At 54.2% G+C, this 14529-nt stretch overlaps 2 protein-coding genes across 8 annotated transcripts; one reads left to right on the top strand and one right to left on the bottom strand.

Annotated features, from left to right (window-relative positions):
* Window positions 1-13: 13 nt before the first annotated feature.
* TFPT (TCF3 fusion partner) lies at window positions 14-8561 on the top strand. 6 transcript variants are annotated; one of them, XM_063802280.1, is made up of 7 exons: window positions 14-152; window positions 699-961; window positions 4512-4534; window positions 5261-5331; window positions 7182-7251; window positions 7333-7551; window positions 8412-8561. In XM_063802280.1, exons 1-7 carry the CDS (start codon window positions 130-132, stop codon window positions 8529-8531), a joined length of 789 nt encoding a protein of 262 aa, XP_063658350.1. In that variant the 5' UTR covers window positions 14-129; the 3' UTR covers window positions 8532-8561. The 6 variants fall into 6 exon arrangements, with proteins under 6 accessions (XP_063658350.1, XP_001174794.1, XP_063658351.1 ...); XM_063802281.1 differs by lacking the exon at window positions 14-152 and adding an exon at window positions 281-359; XM_001174794.8 differs by lacking the exon at window positions 4512-4534 and having other exon boundaries at window positions 699-957.
* A 58-nt stretch (window positions 8562-8619) lies between these two features.
* Window positions 8620-12786, bottom strand: NDUFA3 (NADH:ubiquinone oxidoreductase subunit A3). 2 transcript variants are annotated; one of them, XM_009436274.4, is made up of 4 exons: window positions 12690-12786; window positions 12390-12464; window positions 9567-9644; window positions 8620-8817 (listed from the first exon to the last, which is right to left on the bottom strand). In XM_009436274.4, the coding sequence occupies exons 1-4, from the start codon at window positions 12697-12699 to the stop codon at window positions 8690-8692; spliced, it is 291 nt and encodes a 96-aa protein (XP_009434549.1). In that variant the 5' UTR covers window positions 12700-12786; the 3' UTR covers window positions 8620-8689. The 2 variants fall into 2 exon arrangements, with proteins under 2 accessions (XP_009434549.1, NP_001238904.1); NM_001251975.1 differs by having other exon boundaries at window positions 8679-8770; window positions 12690-12699.
* Between the last annotated feature and the right edge of the window lie 1743 nt (window positions 12787-14529).

Below are 14529 nucleotides of genomic sequence, written 5' to 3'. Positions count from 1 at the left end.
AGGCCTAGGGCCACGTCCCGCCGTCCTCGGCTGCTGAGCCTGATGGGACAAGTAGTTTTGCGAACGGCTTAACCTACAGATTGAAGAGGTCGGAAGCTCTGAGGCCCGGGGCTTCCGGAGGTCGCGGAGATGGAATTGGAGCAGAGAGAAGGGTATGTGGCTGAGCCCTTGTGAAAAAGTGCGAATCCCAGAAAACAGTGCAGCTGCATTGTGTGCAACCATATGAGCTTTTACGCTGAGGTCTGATGGGGGTTGTAGTTCATGCAACTGCTTTACCTTAGAACCCTTTTATGGACTGGGGTCATCCTGAGGGAGGAGAAGGTTAGGGGTTTGGACCGCTGGATCTGAGAGACGAGGAGGTTGGAAGCCAGGACTCTTGCGTCTGGTTGAGGGTTGGGGCTTGGACTCCCTGGGTCCTTGGAGAGAAAAAGTCTGGAGGTCTGGACTCTTGCATCCTGGGAGGAGGGGGTCAGGGCTTGAACCCTGTGGGTGCTGCGAAGGGTGGGTTGCGGACTTGGACTTCTGGGTCTGAGGGAGGAGGGCTGGGGGCTGGATTCTACGGTCTGAGGGAGGAGGGGCTGGGGGCCTGGATTCTAGGATCTCAGGGAGGAGGGGTTGGGGTCTGGGCTCCTGGTTCAGTGGGAGAAGGGGCTGGGGGTCCAGGATCCAGGGCCCCTGAGCCTTTCCCTGCCTCTCAGGACCATGGCAGCCGTGGGCTTTGAGGAGTTCTCAGCGCCGCCAGGCTCAGAGTTGGCGTTGCCTCCCCTATTTGGTGGCCACATCCTGGAGAGCGAGCTGGAGACGGAAGTGGAGTTTGTGTCAGGTGGTCTGGGCGGCTCAGGGCTCCGGGAGCGAGATGAAGAGGAAGAGGCAGCCCGGGGTCGGCGGCGGCGCCAGCGGGAATTAAATCGCAGAAAGTACCAGGCACTAGGCCGGCGCTGCCGGGAGATCGAGCAGGTAGGTGAGTGCGGATCCCCCTGTTTTGGGGTCCCCTGGCCTAAACTACCGCCCCCTGCAATCTCTGCCTTTCCACATGCCCAGCCTTTCTTGGCTTGCTGAAGGAATCTTCCGCTTATATATTCAGTCATTTAGCATGCATTATGTGTCTGGCCCTGTGCCGGGCCCCTGGAAGGGCCATCTCCCGTGGAGCTTCCCTGACAACGCAGATGGGATCTCTGATGTCTCCCGGGGGCCTCTCAATGCGTGGCACCGCTCACAGGTGAAAGCCCAAGCTCTTCACATCTCCCATACCCCTGCCAGGATTCACTCCTCTCGACTCATTCATTCTGCCTCTTGAGTGTCTCTGGACCCTTCTCCTCTCCTCCATCCCTATGGCTGCCACTACAAACTCCAGCTGTCTGGGCTGAATGACTGCAATAGCCTCCTTGCTGAGAATAAGGATGGGCTGGGCATGGTGGCTCACGCTTGTAATCCTAGCACTGGGAGGCTGAGGCAGGCGGATCATCTGAGGTTAGGAGTTCGAGACCAGCCTGGCCAACACGGTGAAACCCCATCTCTACTAAAATACAAAAAAAATTAGCCAGGTGTGGCGGTGCGCACCTGTAGTCGCAGCTACTCGGGGGGCTGAGGCATGAGAATTGCTTGAACCCGGGAGGCGGAGGTTGCAGTGAGCCAAGATCATGCTGCTGTACTCCAGCCTGGGTGACAGAGTGAGACTCCGTCTCAAAATCAATCAATCAATCAATCAATCAATGAGGATTAAACAGCAGGCAGGGCTCAGATCTTGGCAGGCCAGGAACACCAGGACAAGAAGTCTGGATATTTTTTTTTCCTTGAGAGTGAAGGAGCCACTGAAGGGTTTCAAATGGGGGAGGAACAGCATCAGGTCTGGATGCCTGAAACTCTGAAGACAGTTGTATTAGTTTGCTTGGACTCCCAGAACTTATCACAAATAGGGTCCCTCAAGCACAGAAATTCCTGTCTGACAGTTCTGGAGGCTAGACGTCCAAGGCAAGGTGTCGACAGGGTTGTGAGAATCTTCCAGGCCTCTCCCCTGGCTTCTGGAGGTTTCTGGCAGTCATTGGCACGTAGAAACATCACCCTGATCTCCGCCTTCATCTTCACATTGCTGCTGCCTCTGTGTGTGTGTGTGTGTCCCAATTTACCCTTTTTATAAGGACTCCAGTCATACTGGATTAGGGCCCACCCACTGGCCTCATTTGAACTTGATTACTTTTGTAACGACACTGTCTCCATATAAGGTGATCCTGAGGTACTGGGGGTTAGAGCCTCAACACCCTCTTTTGGGGGAAATAATTCAACTCTTTTTTTTTTTTTTTTTTTTTGAGGTGGAGTCTCGCTCTTGTCTCCCAGGCTGGAGTGCAATGGCACCATCTCAGCTCACTGTAACCTCCACCTCCTGGGTTCGAGTGATTCTCCTGACTCAGCCTCCCTAGTAGCTGGGATTACAGGCGCCTGCCACCACACCCAGCTAATTTTTGTATTTTTAGTAGAGACAGGGTTTCACCATGTTGGTCAGGCTGGTCTCAAACTCCTGACCTCAGGTGATCTGCCCACCTCAGCCTCCCAAGGTGCTGGGATTACAGGCTTGAGCCACCATGCCTGGCCTTCAACTCTTTTTCTGAGACAGGTTCTCACTTTGTGCTGGAGTGCAATGGCACAATCTCAGCTCATTGCAGCCTCCATCTCCCAGGTTCAAGCAGTCCTCCTGCCTCAGCCCCCAAAATAGCTGGGACTACAGGCGCACACCACCACACCTGGCTAATATTTGTACTTTTTGTAGAGACGGGGTTTTGCCATGTTGCCCAGGCTGGTCTTGAACTCCTGACCTCAAGTGATCCACTCGCCTTGACCTCCCAAAATGCTAGGATTACAGGCATGAACTACCACGTCTGGCCTCAATTCTTAATGACAGTATTGGGGAGTTCTGTAAGGAGGAAGGCTAGAGGCCAGGGGCATATTCCAAACCCTGTTTAACAGACAGACACCAAGGCCCAAACGGACTCAACTGGAGCCTCTGCCGTTAATCCACCCCCAGGAATAGATTACTCCTATTTTACAAGTATAGAAAATCAAGGCTCAGAGAGGTTAAGTAATGCACCCAAGCTCAGAGCTCAGCAGTGGCAGATCTGAGATTTTTTTTTTTTGAGACAGGGTCTTTCTCTGTTGCCCAGGCTGGAGTGCAGTGGCATGACTGTGGCTCACTGCAGCCCCAACATCCTGGACTCTAGCAATCTCAGCCTCCGAAGGAGCTGGGACTACAGCCACCAAGCCCAGCTAATTTTTTTTGTTAGTTTTTGAGTGTTGGGGGTCTCACTCTGTTGCCCAGGCTGGTGTCGAACTCCTGGCCTCTCAAAGTGCTGGGATTATAGGCATGAGCCACTGTGCCAAGCCAGAGCCAAAACTTGAACTCTTTTTTTTTTTTAGATGGAGTTTCGCTCTTGTTGTCCAGGCTGGAGTGCAATGCTGCAATCTCAGCTCACTGCAACCTCCGCCTCCTGGGTTCAAGCGAGTCTCCTGCCTCAGCCTCCCAAGTAGCTGGGATTACAGGCATGCACCACTACACCTGGCTAATTTTGTATTTTTAGTAGAGACAGGGTTTCACCATGTTAGGCTGGTCTCAAACTCCTGACCTCAGGTGATCCGCTCGCCTTGGCCTCTGAAAGTGCTGGGATTACAAGTGTGAGCCACCGTGCCTGGCACTTTTTTTTTTTTTTTTTTTGAGACAGTCTTACTCTGTCACCCAGGCTGGAGTGCAGTGGTGTGATCTCGGCTCACTGCAACCTCCAGCTCCCGGGTTCAAGCGATTCTCCTGCCTCAGCCTCCTGAGAAACTGGGATTACAGGCATGCGCCACCATACCCAGCTAATTTTTGCATTTTTCTTTTTTTTTTTTTTTTTTTTAGTAGAGATGAGGTTTCATCATGTTGGCTGGGCTGGTCTGGAACTCCTGACCTCAGCCTCTTGAGTAGCTGAGATTACAGGCATGTGCCACAACATCCGGCCAATTTTTGTATCTTTAGTAGAGACGGGGTTTCACCATGTTGGCCAGGCTGGTCTTGAACTCCTGACCTCAAGTGATCTGCCTGCCCCGGCCTCCCAAAGTGCTGGGATTACAGGCGTGAGCCACTGTGCCCCGCCCTGAACTCAGGTCTTTCTGACCCAGGAGCAGCACCTGCTTCAGCCACTGTCTTCGGGTCCCTGTTTGGCTGAGTCACATCTCTCCCTCCATGTCTAGGCTGGAGTCCTCAGAAGCTGCGTGCAGGGCTGTCCCCTCAGCCTGGCATACTTTCCTCCTGTCACCCCTTTGTCTCCTCCTTATTCAAGTCTCGGCCCACGGGCCTTCTCTGCAGGTCGTAACTAAAGTCGCACCTCCTGCCCTAACCTCCAGCATGTCTGACTCTTTGGTATTCACCAAGCACTTCTCACTTTTCAAAGTCATCAATTCCGCAAACGTTCATGGAGGAGGTACTACGTGCCAGGCTCTGGTGAAGGCACGGGATGTAGGAACAAGTCGCTGTCGTTTTTCAGCTCATGCTCTGGCTGGAGAGGCGGTCAGTCAGCAGAATAAGCAAAGAGGCGGAGAGGCTGCGTCCTGCCTCCTCAGATGAGCACTAGGAGGAAATAAAGCTAAGAGTGAATGGCCTGGTGGGGTTCTGGCATGGGAAGGGGGGGCGGGTGTGTTGCAACTTTTTTTTTTGAAACAGAATCTCGCTCTGTTGCCCAGCCTGGAGTGCAGTGGGGTGATCTCAACTCACTTCACCCCTCCACCTCCCAGGTTCGTGCGACTATCCTGCAGGCACCTGCCACCATGCCCAGCTAATTTTTTGTATTTTTAGTAGAGATGGGGTTTCATCATGTTGGCCAGGCTGGTCTCGAACTCCAGACCTCAGGGGATCTACTCGCCTCGGCCTCCCAAAGTGCTGGGATTACAGGCGTGAGCCACCGCGCCTGGCCTGGTGTGTTTCGACTTAATGGGAGGTTCAGGCTCTCTGAGCAGGTAACAGTTGACCTAAGACTTGGAGTGGGGAGTGAGTTGTGCGGATGACTGGGGAGAGGGTCCAGGTAGAGGAACAGCATGCGGAAGGCCCCCACTGGAGGGCACTCAGGACTGTGGCATGGTGAGAGGGGAGCTGGAGGGATGGGAAGGTGGAAGGACCTCAGGCCACGGGATGGTCTTTGGCCAGTCTCCAGAGTTTAGTGCGTGCCCCATTAAACATCCGTTAAACAAATGAACGGGAGTCGTGGGATCCAGCTGATGGGAGTTTCCCACCCCATAGGTGAACGAGCGGGTCCTGAACAGGCTCCATCAGGTGCAGAGGATAACTCGGAGGCTGCAGCAGGAACGGAGGTAACCCCTTCTCCGTCCCCTCTGGGCCCGTGAGCCTCAGCTCCCAAATGCTCCCAGCCCCTCTGTCTCTCCCACTCCCACATCCACCCAACCCTCACAAGCCACAAGGAGAAGCCGGAGATGAGGGCCAGGGGCTGAGGCAAACAAGGAGGAAGAGTGGGATTCGGTGTTGGAGGAGAGGGCTGAGCACTGGGACTGAGGGAGGGCCGGGTGGAAGGGGCTGAGCACTGGGACTGAGGGAGGGCCGGGTGGAAGGGGCTGAGCACTGGGACTGAGGGAGGGGCGGGTGGAAGGGGCTGAGCACTGGGACTGAGGGAGGGGCGGGTGGAGGGGGCTGAGCACTGGGACTGAGGGAGGGCCGGGTGGAGGGGGCTGAGCACTGGGACTGAGGGAGGGCCGGGTGGAAGGGGCTGAGCACTGGGACTGAGGGAGGGCCGGGTGAAGGGGCCTCCTCCCCCTGAAGGGAGGGAACAGCAGGATGGAAGGCACACAAGCACAGACCTGGCTGCAATTTTTTTTTTTTTTTTTTTTTTGCTGTGTGACTCTAAGCAAGCAGTGTCCCTTCTCTGAGCTGTTTCCTATCAACTAAGGGCAGCACCAATATCATGAGGCTGCGGCAGGGTTGTCAGAGCTTGCAGGTGGTGAGCTGAGCTCAGAGCTTCCCACTGTGCGTCTCCACAGAAGCTGCCCAGGTGGCTGCTGCCCCTGCCACTCACAGTGTCCCTGTACCAGCAAAACTGGAGCAAGCTTTGTAGGAATGGCTCCACGTTGCTGAGTCAACCACAGTTCTCATCTCAGTCCTTGGCTCAGGCTCGGCGCAGTGGCCCAGGGCTATGTGCTCTTCCCTGGAGCCCATTCTTGCCATCCTGGGCACCCAGCAGCCTGGGGTCTCCTGCCTTTCCGGCTGTTCCTTCTTGGCTGCCTTTGCTAGTTCATCCTCCCTCCCCAAAGCTGAAACCTGCGGCTCCCAGGGTTCCTCTGTCCGTACCTGTGCTGTCCAGCACGGTAGCCGCCGGCCACAGGTGAGATTTTCACTTAAGTTGAAATAGGCCGGGCGCAGTGGCTCATCACGCCTGTAATCCCAGCACTTTGGGAGGCCGAGGCAGGCGGATCACGAGGTCAGGAGATCGGGACCATCCTGGCTAACACGGTGAAACTCCGTCTCTACCAAAAATACAAAAAAATTAGCCGGGCGTAGTGGCGGGCGCCTGTAGTCCCAGCTACTCGGGAGGCCGAGGCAGGAAAATCGCTGGTACCAGGGAGGTGGAGGTTGTGGTGAGCCAAATTCACGCCACTGCACTCCAGCCTGGGCGACAGAGTGAGATTCCGTCTCAAAACAACAACAACAAACCTGCCCAGGTGCTGGTGCAGAGCAGGCATTCCATCAATTGAACCTTAAGGAACTGTGGAGGCAGGGGCTGGGGAAAGAAAAGAAGGGGGTGTTTATAAGAGGTGAGGTCATTAGGAGGAACGTTCTGTACTCCCCTCTCTTCAGTTATCAATAAAAATTATAACTCACATATGAATGTTTACTAAGTGCTGACATCACATTAAGTACAGAAATCGTCTGGTGTCACTACTTCAGTGTCACCGCTGCAACATCCAGCCGAGGGTGTCATGTCGTTTGCAGAGCAGGAAACTCAGCCTCAGAATGGTCGCCTTGTCTTGCTTGAGGTCTCAAGGCTGGTCAAGGGCATGGCTCCCAGGCCTCCAATGCCAGAGCTCAGGACCGTCTGGCTCCAGGACAGCTTTGGCGTTGAGTGGAGTGGGAGCTGAGCTCTATCCTGTGGCCCTTTTCCCCAGCCGCTAGGAGATAAGTTATTCCGTTGGTGGCTTCTCCCCCTGAGCAGGTTCCTCATGAGAGTGCTGGACTCCTACGGGGATGACTACCGGGCCAGCCAGTTCACCATTGTGCTGGAGGTGAGTGTTGGGCCTCCAGGAGGGTCAGGAACTGGGAGCTCAGGACCCACCCATCACCTACCTCCCCCTCCTCCCTGCCAGGATGAGGGCAGCCAGGGCACGGATGCCCCCACCCCAGGCAATGCTGAGAATGAGCCTCCAGAGAAAGAGACATTGTCCCCGCCCAGAAGGACTCCTGCACCCCCAGAACCCGGCAGCCCAGCCCCCGGCGAGGGGCCCAGTGGGCGGAAGAGGCGGCGAGTGCCACGGGATGGACGCCGAGCAGGAAATGCACTGACTCCAGAGCTGGCCCCGGTGCAGGTGAGGAAGGCGGGAACTCAAGGGGAGGGACTGGGGCTCCAGAGCTGGCGCCAGTGCAGGTAAGGAGGGGGGACTCAAGGGGAGGGGCCAGGGCTGGGGCTGAGTTAGGTTCAGGGCTCTTGGGTTTTGGTTCTGCACCCCGAGGGGCCCAGGGCTGGGGAAAGTTGGAGAAGGGAGGTGAACCAGGACATGTTGGAGACCTAGGATCAGGCAGGGAAGTAGTTGGAAAAAGTGGGGTAAAGGCTTGGGTGAAAAGGAGGCAAAGTTGGAAAGGGAAAGAGGAAGACCTGGAGAAGGAAAAATAGCTAGAGAAGGCTGGGAGTAGAGGAGAAGGATCAGAGAAGACGGAGTGGAAGGGAAGGCCCAGTGTGGGGAGGAAAGCTGGAAGAACATCTGGACCCAGGAACACTGGGATTGCCTCTGAGGTGTAAGGAGGAAGGTGACTGGCCTGGGAAGACAAGAACTGTGAGGCTGGCCAGGTGCAGTGGCTCATGCCTGTAATCCCAGCACTTTGGGAGGCCTAGGTGGGAGGATCATTTGATGCCAGGAGTCTGAGACCTGCCTGAGCAACATACTGAGACCCCATCTCTACCAAAAAGAAAAAACATGTTAGGCTTGGTTGGCAAGTGCCTGTAGTCCCAGCTACTTGGGAAGCTGAGGTGGGAGGATCACTTGAGCCTGGGAGGCAGAGGCTGCAGTGAACTATGATGGCACCACTGCACTCCAGCCTGGGCAACAGAGTGGAGTCTCTTTAAAGAGTCTCTTTAAAAAGCAAAACAAAATGAAAACAAAAATGGTGAAGCTGATGGGATTTTCTAGATTCCCAGGCCTGTTAACACCTTGTTCCTTATCTCCTGCAGATTAAGGTTGAGGAAGACTTTGGCTTTGAAGCAGATGAGGCCCTGGATTCCAGTTGGGTTTCTCGGGGTCCAGACAAACTGCTGCCCTACCCGACCCTGGCCAGCCCAGCCTCTGACTGACGCATGCCCAGTAAACTGACCCCACACTCACCCCGGCCACCGTCTACTTGTTCCCACCTCTGATCACACACATGCTCACGTTCTTGGGTTGGTTTTCACATTTTTATTGGGAGCCGTGGGAGGGGCCGCCTCTGTCAGTGGAGGTGCTCACAGTTTCTTCAGCCACTCCAGGCTGGGGCCCTGGGGGTCCTGGGGGTGGCTGGGCACGTCGGGCATGTTCCCATCATCACGGACGGGCACTGTGGGGCAGGAGGTGGGCCACTGAGACCAGCACGTCTCCAGGGCCCTGGAGAGAAGAGCTGGTCTGTTGCTTTATGTTCAGAGAGGGAAGGGGGACCCCAGGGGTGAGAGGGGAAGGGTCAGAGAATCAGTGATGCAGAAAGAGGCGGGAAATACAGAGACTGAGAGACACGGAAAACCAGAGAGATAGTGAGGGAGAGATCCCGCGCACTAGAGAGCTAGGGTCAAGAGATGGGGAAACAGGACAGAAACCTGAGAAGATGGAGACCGAGAAACCACCACAGATGGGAACCCAGAGAGAGATAGAAATCTGGAAAGGTAATAGAAACTCGAAGCACAGGCCAGGCGCAGTGGCTCACGCCTGTAATCCCAGCACTTTGGGAGGCCGAGGTGAGTGGATCACAAGGTCAGGAGATCGAGACCATCCTGGCTAACACGGTGAAACCCCGCCTCTACTAAAAATACGAAAAAATTTGCATGTCGTGGTGGCGGGCACCTGTAGTCCCAGCTACTCGGGAGGCTGAGCTTGCAGTGAGCTGAGATCGCGCCACTGCACTCCAGCCTTGGCGACAGAGCGAGACTCTGTCTCAAAAAAACCCAAAAAAACAAAAACGAAGCACAAACACAGACTAGTATACGAATTATATCTCAATTCTTAAAAAATGGAACAGGGGGGTCCAGGCACCACTGCAGAATCTCTGATAACTGCTTAGGAAAGACCTGCCCATAACTGCCCTTACCCCAGCACAGGGAGGCTGGGCCTATTCCGGGGATCCCTGCCTGGCCCCCACTCACCTGGGTAGTTGTAGGGCGTGGCCTTGTTGATCATGACGGAGTACTTGAAGTAGGGGCTCAATGGGGGCAGAATTACAGCTGTGGAGAGACACAGGGGTGAGGCCCAGGGGAAGGTGGCTCTGAGGAGAGGGGAAGAGAAGCTGAGCCTTGGCAAAGGGAAGATAAAGTGCGAAGCGGGAGGGCAGTAGAGAGGGCCAGCACGTCCAGGAGGATCCTTGGTACCTTGGGATCCCTACTTATAGACAGGAGGGTTTAAAACTCTTTTTTGGGGGGTTAAGTGGAGGTAGGGGTGGGAGGCTAACACTCACAGATACGTGGGGCCTAGAGGAGGCAGCAGTGGGGTTGGTCATGGAATGAGCACGTTTGAGTGTAGGGTCATCATGGAGCATCCTGGGGGTAGTGTCATGGGACTATTCTGGAGAAATCAAGACTGTTACAAATTTGGCCGGGCACAGTGGCTCACGCCTGTAATCCCAGCACTTTGGGCGGCCAATGTGGGCGGATCACCTGAGGTCAGGAGTTCGCGACCAGCCTGGACAACATGATGAAACCCCATCTCTACTAAAGATACAAAAATTAGCCGGGCGTGGTGGCAGGAGGCTGTAATCCCAGCTACTCGGGAGGCTGAGGCAGAAGAATCCCTTGAGCCTGGGAGGCAGAGGTTGCAGTGAGCCCAGATTGTGCCATTGCACTCCAGCCCGGGCAACAGAGAGAGACTCCATCACAAAAAAAAAAAAAAAAAGACTTACAAACTGGAGGAGAAAGGGTTGCACAAACAACAGTCACTGACCACAGTCCATTTAGGGTGGGAGCCAGGAGTCCTGGGGGATGGGGTACAGTTCATAAAAGGAATGTTCTAGGCCAGTGCTGACAGATGGTAAGAGCCAGGTATATAATTTTATATCTTCTAGTAGCCACAGTAAAAATAAAAGATACAGATGAAACAAATTTTAAGAAACATACTTGGATGGGCGAGGTGGCTCATGCCTATAATCCCAGGACTTTAGGAGGCTGAGACGGGTGGATCACTTGAGGTCAGGAGTTCGAGACCAGCCTGACCAATATGATGAAACCCCGTCTCTACTAAAAATACAAAAACAGCCGGGTGTAGTGGCATGCGCCTGTAATCCCAGCTACTAAGGAGGCTGAGACAGGAGAATCGCTTGAACCCGGGAGGCGGAGGTTGCAGTGAGCCGAGATCAGGCCATTGCACTCTAGCCTGGACAAAAGCGAAACTCCGTCTCAAAAAAACAAAAACAAACCAAAAAAAAAAAAAACCATAGTACATCCAAAACATCACTTCGACATGTAATCAACAAAAGATTATTGGTAGTTTATACACTCTGTTATACTAAGTTTTTGAAATCCAGTGTCTTACACCACCTCAATTCATACCAGCACCACTTCAAATGCTCAGTGGCCAGGTGTGGTTGGTGGCTGCCATACTGAATAAGTGTTCAGAACCTTAACCTAGTGCCTGGCTGGTGGACCAGCAGTACTGACAAGACCTGGGAACTCTTCAAAAATGCAGAATCCCATGCCCCACCTCAGACCTACAGAATCAGAACCTACAGTTTGGCCGGGCGCAGTGGCTCACCCCTGTAATCCCAGCACTTTGGGAAGGCAGATCACTTGCGGTCAGGAGTTCAAGACCAGCCTGGCCAACATGGTGAAACCTCGTCTCTACTAAAAATACAAAAATTAGCCGGGCGTGGTGGTGCTCGCCTATAATCCCAGCTGCTTGGGTGGCGGAGGCAGGAGAATCACTTGAACCCTGGAGGCGGAGGTTGCAGTGAGCCATGATCAAACCATTGCACTCTAGCCTGGAAGACAGAGCGAGATGCCATCTCAAAAAAAAAAAAAAAGCTGGCCGGGCATGGTGACTCACGCCTGTAATCCCAGCACTTTGGGAGGCCGAGTTGGGAGGATCACGAGGTCAGGAGATCGAGACCATCCTGGCTAACACGGTGAAACCCCGTCTCTATTGAACATACAAAAAATTAGCCGGGCATGGGGGCGGGCGCCTGTAGTCCCAGCTACTCGGGAGGCTGAGGCAGGAGAATGGCGTGAACCCGGAAGGCGGGGCTTGCAGTGAACCGAGATCGCGCCACTGCACTCCAGCCTGGGCGACAGAGCGAGACTCAGTCTCAAAAACAAAAACAAAAAATTAGCTGGGCGCCTGTAATCCCAGCTACTCGGGAGGCTGAGGCAGGAGAATCCCTTGAACCCAGGAGGCCGAGGTTGCAGTGAGCCGGGATCGCGCCACTGCACTTCAGCCTGGGTGAGAGTGAGACTCCATCGCAAAAAAAAAAAAAAAAAAAAAAAAAAGCGCTACATTTTAACAATCCCCCGCCCCCATCCCTACAGGAACTCCGGTGCTAATTAAAGTGTGAGTAGCGCAGTTCCAGGGCAGAGATTTTCAATCAGCAAGGCACATTGGGATCATACGGGGATTTTCACAAGACACAGATTCCCCAGTCCCACCTCCACCCAAGCCAACTCAATTCAGAATGGGGGAGAGGAAAGATGAAAAGGAGGAGGAGGATCTGGACTTTTTTTTGGTGCTCAGGTGTTAAGGCATAAGCAGGGTTGAGAACGTCTCATTTAGAGGGGTTAAGAGCGTATTGGGTAGGTGGAGAGGAACGCGGGGGGCGATGGTGGAGAGGTTATAATGGGTATGGGGATAGATAAGGGGATGCCGTGGGGGTGCAGACACACTAGAGGGGACCCGAGGGCGGCGATAGGGCTTTAGGGGTACAAGATGGAGGGATGTAGGGGGACGGGTGTGGACGATGCAAGTTTGCGCCTGGAGCACTCACGCACCGAGGCCCCCGACGACGAAGGACACGACCAGCACTGGCTCCTTGTCCCAGGCATTCTTGAGGAAGGCGCCGACTCCTGAAGGGGTGGCAAGGAGCGTCACCCCTGCAAGTAGCTGCCCCCGGTGACCTCTAACCCTCTCGTGCCACCCCTGCCCTGGAGGAGCCCCCTCGTGACTTCTGCGTCCCCCTCCAGCACGGACCCCATCGCTTCCACCCCTGCCCTGCCGCACCTCAGTCCCAGGACCGCCCAGAGGTTCCCAGAACTACCCGAGCCCCGCGCGCCACCGGCACCTGCACTTACTCGCAGCCATCTTGGTCTCGGCGGCGGCGACAGCGGCGAGGACGCGAAGCACCCTGGGAGTTGTGGTCCCTGTGCGCGAGAACCCGCTCCCCGGGCTGCGCGTGCGCCCTGGAGCAGAAGTAGAGGCGAAAGCCAGGACGCGGAGCACTCTGGGAGTTGTGGTCCCTCTGGGCGACGGCCCGCTTTCGGAGCCTGCGCGTGCGCACTCGCGCAGAACAAAGATGGAGCCGTGGAGGTAAAGGAAGTGGTGTCAGGAGCAAGCGCAAGCCTGACTTTGCGGACCTGCGTGGAATCTCCTTAGTCTCAGCCTAGAAGTCGCTCCGGAGTGACTAGTCCTCCTGCTGCGACCCACCTAAGGCGGAACAAAATAGTCCCCATTTTATAGTTTATGTATGAAAGCCCATTTTACAGACGAAGAAACTGAGCCCGGGAGAAGGTGAATGACTAACCTGTCCTTCGAGGTCTCAGCTCAACATCGGCTCGTCCTGGAAGCGCTAGGTCTCATCCCAGATGGGTTAGGAGCTTTCTGCGGGCTCTCACAGTGCTCTGTTACCGCCATTATAGCTCAGATCACTTAAGAAACTGATCTGGTCTGGGCCGGGCGCGGTGGCTCACGCCTGTAATCCCAGCACTTTGGGAGGCCGAGGCGGGCGGATCACGAGATCAGGAGATCTAGACCATCCTGGCTAACATGGTGAAACCCTGTCTCTACTTAAAAATACAACACAAATTAGCCGGGCGTGGTGGTGGGCGCCCGTAGTCCCAGCTACTGGGGAGGCTAAGGCAGGAGAATGGCGTGAACCCCGGAGGCGGAGCTTGCAGTGAGCAGAGATCACACCACTGCACTCCAGCCTGGGCGACAGAGCGAGACTCCGTCTCAAAAAAAAAGAAACTGACCTGGTCTTGGTCTTTCAGTCGGACTGGTAGCTGCTGCTTGAGAGCAGTAACGGAGTCTGAGTTCCCTCTGTGCCTGCCAACATGGCACAGCGAGGGTCTGGCACGTAATAGGTGCTAATTTTTTCTTTTTTTTTTTTTTCTGAGATTGAGTCTAGCTCTGTCGCCCAGGCTGAAGTGCAATGGCGCGATCTCGGCTCACAGCAACCTCTGACTCCCGAGTTCAAGCGATTCTCCTGCCTCAGCCTCCTGAATAGCTGGGATTACAGGCGCGCGCCTCCACACCCGACTAATTTTTCTGTTTTTAGGAGAGACGGGGGTTTCTCCATGTTGGTCAGGCTGGTCTCGAACTTCCCGACCTCAGGTGATCCACCTGCCTTGGCCTCCCAAAGTGCTGGGATTACAGGCGTGAGCAACCGCGCCCGGCCTAGAGGGGCTAATTTTTATCTATCTATCTATCTATCTATCTATCTATCTATCACAGTATCACAGCAAGAGCCTGGCACATAATAGGTGCTAATTTTTCTCTGTCAACCAATCTATCAATCGATCAATTAATCACAGCAAGGGCCTGGAACATAATTGGTGTTAATTTTAATCTATCCATCAATCAATCACAGCAAGGGCCTGGCACTTAACAGGTGCTAATTTTTATCTATCTATCTATCTATCTATCTATCTATCTATCTATCTATCCATCTATCTATCTTTCAATCACAGCAAGGGCCTGGCACATAATAGGTGCGAATTTTTATCTATCTGTCAATCAATGACAGCAAGAGTCTGGCACATAATAGGTTCTTATTTTTAAAACAGATATCTTTCTGTCTGTCTGTCTATCTATATTTAAAGACATGGTCTCACTCTATCACCCAGGCTGGAGTGCAGTGGCACAATTTATTTATTTATTTTTTAGACAGGGTCTCGCTGTGTTGCCCAGGCTGCT

Source organism: Pan troglodytes, chromosome 20 (genome assembly GCF_028858775.2).
Source record: "Pan troglodytes isolate AG18354 chromosome 20, NHGRI_mPanTro3-v2.0_pri, whole genome shotgun sequence".
Lineage (NCBI taxonomy): Eukaryota > Metazoa > Chordata > Mammalia > Primates > Hominidae > Pan > Pan troglodytes.
Note: the sequence above shows the minus strand (reverse complement) of the source record. Positions and strands in the feature narration are given on the sequence as shown.